This window comes from Pyrus communis, chromosome 7 (assembly GCF_041283825.1).
Source record: "Pyrus communis isolate YQ-2024b chromosome 7, ASM4128382v1, whole genome shotgun sequence".
Classification (NCBI taxonomy): Eukaryota; Viridiplantae; Streptophyta; class Magnoliopsida; order Rosales; family Rosaceae; genus Pyrus; species Pyrus communis.
Window position 1 is genome coordinate 10,736,154 of NC_142571.1, and position 6,782 is coordinate 10,742,935.

Here is a 6,782-nt window from a genome sequence, read left to right on the forward strand (position 1 = left end):
GCAACATGCAGTTGAGGCCTCTACATTCGATGTTGATTATGATGTCATGGCTTCAAAAATTGAAGCTGGTGCATGCTATGAAATCACAGAATTTCGAACTATTAAAATTAGGGGACAGTACAAGGTGGTGCCTCATGAAACTCAGGTTTTGTTGACCTCGAAGACAGCTTTCTGAAAATTAGCAAGTGTGTTTCCACCCATCCCTCGCCATCGATTTTTCCTCCAAGATTATAACAAGCTCTACCCTCACTTAAACAAAGTTGACATCCTCACAGGTATTGTTAATGTCTATGTGTATATGCGTGGCTTAAAGTGTGTTTACTTCCTAAAATGGAGTTTAATAATGTGCATATGTTTCTTTTTTAAATGATAAGATGTCATTGGTCGTATAAGTGCTCTGCAGCAGCTGGAACCTAAACAGATTAATCAAAGGGTTGTGCACAAGTGTGATGTGGTTATCCATAATATTAGGTTATTTTTCACTTCTTATCCCTATCCTTACAGAATGTTTTCAATATTTGTTGCTTTGCTGGTATAAAAAGGTCAAAAATTTATTTGTCATTTCTTTATCTACAGAAAAGAGGAACTAATAGTAACGTTGTGGGCAGACATTGCTGAAGCTTTTTCTTCTTCGTCAGCAGAGGGATTTTCTTTGCCAATCATTGTTGTTTTCACAAGTTTGAAAGTCAAGATCTACCTCGGTATTCCATTTTGTTAAAAACTTATTTTTACTCTGTTTATTTTGGTGTGTACACATGTTGTTTCGTTTTCATTATTTGGATCTTTTGTCGTCCTAAACTTTTGTTATTTTTCTTTCATCCAATTTCTCATTATTTGTTTCCTTCCTTCTTGGCCAGTTAATTTACAAATGTCTCAATCTATCACTGGTTGGTCACTGTTATTAGTCGTTTTCTTACTTTATTTCTGTTTTTATTCAGTTCTGTGTGCTAGATTGATTTAAACATGTTTAGTTTTCCATTTACTAGTTATAAAGTAATTGATATTCTGTTATGAGCCAATTGTTTCGTCTCTTTTGTATTGTCTTTTGTTTTTTAACTTTCTTAATGTCATTAATATTGTTCATTAATCTTTTTTTCTGTGCTGTGGTTGCAACACACATAAAAAATTTATTTGAGTAGTACTGCTTCATCTCTATTTTTTATTGACCCATACATCCCCGAAATGAATACATATAAGTCAGTGTGAGTATATTATCCATTTTTAAAACAAAATAACACTATTTTTTTTTTTTTTTTTACATACAAAACATTTGCTGTCTTTTTTGTTTGACAACTGATAAAATGTTTTCAATCCTACAGGTTTTCTGATTGTAAAGAAGCTCTGGAAATACTTCCCCTTCTGCAATCCAAGGAAACGAAGCTCAGATTTTCCAAAGTGCTAAAAAAGTTACAATTGATGAATTGGCTTTTTTGGATCTAGATCTGCATAAGGTATAAAACATAACTTTTATTTTTTGTCTATTCTTAAAATCTTACCATTGGATTTTAACTTTTTTAATCAAACTAAATTATATTGTTGTTCTGACTGTTACGGCTATGTGACAAAACATATCACAGGACGATACATTTGTGTGTAGAGCATCTATCAAGCGTTTTGACACACGGTTCAACTGGTGGTACAGTGCTTGCCCGAACTGCGTGAAACAGATGCAAAAGGATCCAACCACTGGACAATTTATTTGTCAAAAACATCCAAACCAAATTCCAACGCCATGGTATTTGAAGCAACACTAACAAAAAATTTACTCTTTCTTGATACCGTGTTGTTTCTTCTCATTAACCAATTGAGACAAATAAATAAATATAGGATTATTCACACTGTGTGCAAAATTTACAATTTTGGTGTAATGATTTATGTGATCACCCTTAATTTTTTTTTTTTTTTTTCTAAATTCCAGATCATGAAAGCATTTTTATAATAGAAATACGCAATGGTTGCCAAACATGATGTTCTTTAAAAAAAGAAAAAAATTTGTTATTTTTTTCTTCGACTTGAGTTGTACAAACCTAAATCTTATTGTTTGTTTTCCTGTTCTGACAAAAATATTTGTTTCTTTGTTTCCTTTTTTTTTTTTTTTTAAATTTTATTTTATTTGTGGTCTTCCCATATTTGGTCACACATGATAGCCATATGATTATGTAACATTACTCCACATTTGTAATCTGTTTTGTATCAGCTTTTTAGCTTATTATGTTTGTGAAAACCTACGATTCTCAAAAATCTCATTAGCTTGAGTTTCTAAATGTAGGTACAAGGTGAATCTCATTCTTGAAGATGAAACAAATGAATTGAATGCTTTGATAATCGGTAAATTTGGTGAAAAGCTTTTTGGGATCCCTTGCAAAGACTTGGTATTAAATCAAAGACTGGGTATTAAATCAAAGACTGGGTATTAAATCAAAGACTGCTGGAACAACAGTTGCCAAATGAATTTCTCAGGCTTATTGGACAGAAAAAAAAATTTCACTTGCGATTTAGCAACAGGAGGAATGCTTTTAATTCAAATGATATCCTCATTCATAACATCACTGAGGATACAGCTGCAGCCAGCAACTCCACAACCTTTGTCAACAGAAATCAGAATGTCTTCCACCACCGTTTCATCTTCAACTTCAATGGTTGAACCCAATGAAAAATTACTTAAACGAAAAAGGGAATCAATCAGGCGAGCTCTTTTCACCGGCGATGAACAAAGGTTTGTCCCATAACTACCTTTGTAGGTATAAATTTCAAATTTGTCTGTAGTCATGTTGTTTAACATTAATTCTTCATTTAAAACAGTGGAGTAGACCAAATTTCAAACACGGATCCAAGAGAGTTCGATGAAGTCCCCATCAAATTGCTCAAGAAGAAGTCATCCCCAACTGCCGGAAAACCAGATGGTACCCCTCCAAAAAAAACCTAGGTCATTATATTTTAACCTTCGTTTTTTATTTTTTCACTAAAAATTTTTTACAACACGGATTTAAGTGCCATCTAACTCTCTTAATTTCAATTTTTTTTTCCCTAGGTTGCTTTCTTGAAAGGGAACAATACAGCAACAGAAGTTGGGACACCACCGCTAAAAAATGATGGTAGTTTTTTGTTAACATGTATGAAATGTCTATGTTATATCCCTATCATGTAAATATGTTTCTGGTATGAACTTCATAACATTTTTTGCCTGTACATAAACCAGCATTTCACCATTTTTTGTATCCCAATGCTGGTTATGGTTGAAAAGTGGTTCCAAATACTAAGATCCAACATATGCCAGGAATATTTTTTGTGTATGCAAACAACCAACTGTTACCCTTTTTTTATCTACATTGTACAAAAAAATAAAATTTTCGTTTGTAAACCTATTGCAACCTGTGTGTTTTCAATAGTGTTTATATTTTGTGATGTTATTTTTACATCTTCTGGACATGCTGCTAAGTATACTTTCAGTTGGCACCTACAATCATTTTCAATTGGCATACAACCAAGTTCTGGTAAGCCTTTTTATCTCCGTGTGGTCCATTTCTCTATTTATTTTTCTACTTATTTCAGTGTTCAATTTATAGATGAACTTTATGTTTAAATTTTCTTTTTTTGACTCTAGATTTAGTCTCATCTCATTCTTCTTCGCTTTTAACAACCGCCATCATTCCAATTTCGTCTTTTTTTTTCAAGGTATATAATCTATTAAAACCTTTAGTTTTTAATATATTAACCATTTTGCAATATCTATATTTTGTTAGTTTTCTTACTGCCTACGTTTTTCTTCCTATTTATTCATTTTTCATTTTTCATTTTTCATCCATTTCTATTTGACTTTTATACAACCCATAATCCTCAGTTTTGATTCTTTCATTGCATATATTTGATTACCCAATGTATATTCAACCGGTTTAATCTTTAAATTGTTTAATGTTAATTCTAACATTTTATTCCCATTCTGTAATCGTTTTGATCTTACTTTTGACTTCCGATCTGCATTCATTCACATTAAGTTTTTGTAACAACTTTGTCTCAACCACTTTCTTGAAAAGTTCCCCTTGGAGACATTAAATGCTAATTTTTCTCAAGTGGATGCATTAGGAACAGACTTAACTACTACTAAAACATATAAAACCTTTAACTATACCATAAGTATCATGTTAGACAGTAAATGTTTATGAACATTGAAATCGCATGATCTTTCATATAGTTTTCAATCCCGCAGCAACGCGCGGGTACAAATTCTAGTACTACCTAAAGTTCCACAAGTTGTGATAGCTAGGAGGATGTACAAGAAAGGGCAAACGGCTGGAGTTCAATTACTCATCCATTGGGCAGGCCACGAATCTAAGGATGCAACCTGGGAAGATTATGATGAATTCAAGTCTGAGTATCCTGAGTTTCAATTTGAACCTAGAGGACAATGAAGTTAGAAACCTAAAATAAGTGGTTTTTCTTAATCACTGAAGGTTTAGTTATTTAGCTAAATTTTGCTTATTTTGTCCCCTCTGTTAATGGATTGCTGAGTGGCTACCCCAGTGCAGGAATTTGATACTCATCATCAGGTAAACTCATCTTCTTCCCTGATTTTGATGGGTTTTTGTTTTGCATCAAATTTTGATAAAAATTGTGAAATTTAGGATGTGGGTATTGTTTTCAGCCGGTTGACATCGTTCTTGGATATTTCAAGATTCGACCCGAACCCCAAATTCAGTTTCTGCATTTTTTTTAGATTTCTAGGGTTTTTTATTTGTGTATGCGAATTGGGATTTTTTTTTGCAGGCATATTTGCGTCGTTAGTGGCGCTGATGTTGAAAAAAGGTGGCCATTGATTACTCTCCGTACGAAGAATGCGAGTGGAGGTGAGCAATTGAATGCACAGCTCAGATATTGGATTTATTATAATCGAGTTTTAGTTAATTTTCGTAGATTTTTTCCTTTAAATTTCGTAGATTTGTTCTAGTCAGCAACAACTGTAGAGGTAAGCTCTCTGATAAATCTTCTAATTCACTCCTTAATTCTTTTTTTCATCTGAGTAAATAACTGATTTCAGGCCAGGTCCAGATGCCTCGCGCCGCTTTCCAAAATCCTCTTCACTTAGGTAAGCAATTAAGACTTTTGATTCGGTTTTTATTATGCCCAATTTTGTATTTGAACCTAAAAATAATTTAAACTGATTTGGGGTAACTGAAATAGGCATGCTCAATGAGTGTTGCAACGCTGCTAAACCTGAATCAGAAAATACTCAGAAGGAAGACGAAGAAGAAAGTCGTGGAATATTGAAAGCTTTTAGCTTTGTGAAGGTATACTTTTCCCAACTCACCTCTTACTTTTGTTATACTGAATTGGTAGATTGGGTTCGAATTGCGAAGAGGATAAAGTATTTGAGTGAAAGACTGGGTGAGATTGCAACTGAGAGATGCAGGTTCAAGTTTAATGGTGTAAAAAATGGAGAGACTGATTGCCGTCACTCATAGCTGTGCTTCAGGAAACAAGTTTATCTCTTGCAAATTTTGTGTACCCACTTTTTATTCATGATGGTTGGTGATCGCTTCCAACCCAATTTGCTGCTATAAAGTTTTGCGTTTTACAATCTGTTCATGCTTAAACCTCTTCCAATTTAGCAATTCTATGTAAATCTTGCAGGTCAATATGGGACACCTGTCTGGGCAATGTTGGGATGTCTAGACTTGGGTGGAGACGTGGACTTATCGAAGAGGTGAAGTGGCTTAGCGCTATCTCATTAGCTCTTATCTGTTCTGTTTAAGCTCATTGGTGCTGGCTCTAAGGTTTTTCGAAACTCTCCGTTTTCGAAACTTTGAAGCTTAGAATCCCATTTAACCGCAAGGAACTAGAATAATTGAAAAAAAAAATGTTTTGCCGCCAAAAAGAAGCATATGCAATCCTCTAATTTTATTAATATAAAAGAAGTGATGCAAATCCGGTAAAGGTGTAAATAAGAGCTATTAGTGGAAAAAATTGTTGTATAATTCCAGGCCTTGAAGAAGGCTACAAAATATATGAGAATAACGTATCTTCATAGTGTTTATGTTTGTTCATCTCTCCCTTACGGTTTTTTACGCCTGTTAACGCTTGAACAATGATGCAGGTCAATCAAGCAGATAAGATTCAGAAAGAAAACTCCACATCTGTTGCCAGCAATGCTCATGGGGAGAAGTATAGGAAACCAAACCCTACAAATCCGAAGCCTTTTAGGTTGAGAACTGATGTATGTGAAACCTGTTGTGACCAATTTCTTTAATAAGCATTGATAGCATTGATGCTTTATATGATATGTTTTGGGTTTATTTTTTTAGGAAAGATGGATGTTTAAGGAAGCAACTTTGGAGAAAAAGGCTCATTCACCACTGAAGGAGATCACATTAGTCAGGACTCAAGGGCCAAAGTCAACAAGCAAACATCAGAATGTGGTTGGAGCTATAAGTGCTTTGTGTGTGGATTGAATTTGAATGATTACATTGTGTATCACCGTCATATTGGGAAATTTGTTATGTGTGATGGTGTATTTATGCATGACTGAAATGGATGAACTAATTTTATGCAATTTATAATTTTGGGTTTCTCTAATTTTCTGCTTTTTTGTGATTTATTTGATGAAAGTTTCAATCCTCAGGTACATTTTTCATATATGTACTCATCAAATGTCATGATTACTGTTCCTCTGGTTTTTTGGGCTACAAATTAAATTTTCGGGTTCTTTAAATTATTTAAATTTTGGGGTTGTCTAAATGTTGTTTCCAGAATCTGATATTCCTATTGGAGCTGTGAGTTGACAGGAT

At 33.7% G+C, this 6,782-nt stretch overlaps 1 protein-coding gene across 9 annotated transcripts; it reads left to right on the plus strand.

Annotated features, from left to right (window-relative positions):
• Positions 1-4,113: 4,113 nt before the first annotated feature.
• LOC137735211 (uncharacterized) lies at positions 4,114-6,570 on the plus strand. Of its 9 annotated transcripts, none has more exons than XM_088698033.1 (9): positions 4,114-4,547; positions 4,765-4,844; positions 4,912-4,963; positions 5,036-5,083; positions 5,179-5,285; positions 5,471-5,522; positions 5,629-5,701; positions 6,092-6,211; positions 6,300-6,570. In XM_088698033.1, exons 2-8 carry the CDS (start codon positions 4,833-4,835, stop codon positions 6,201-6,203), a joined length of 456 nt encoding a protein of 151 aa, XP_088554159.1. In that variant the 5' UTR covers positions 4,114-4,547; positions 4,765-4,832; the 3' UTR covers positions 6,204-6,211; positions 6,300-6,570. The 9 variants fall into 9 exon arrangements, 8 of the variants coding, with proteins under 8 accessions (XP_088554159.1, XP_088554161.1, XP_088554165.1 ...); XM_088698039.1 differs by having other exon boundaries at positions 4,121-4,547; positions 5,041-5,083; XM_088698038.1 differs by having other exon boundaries at positions 4,121-4,547; positions 4,935-4,963; positions 5,041-5,083.
• The last annotated feature ends 212 nt before the right edge of the window (positions 6,571-6,782 follow it).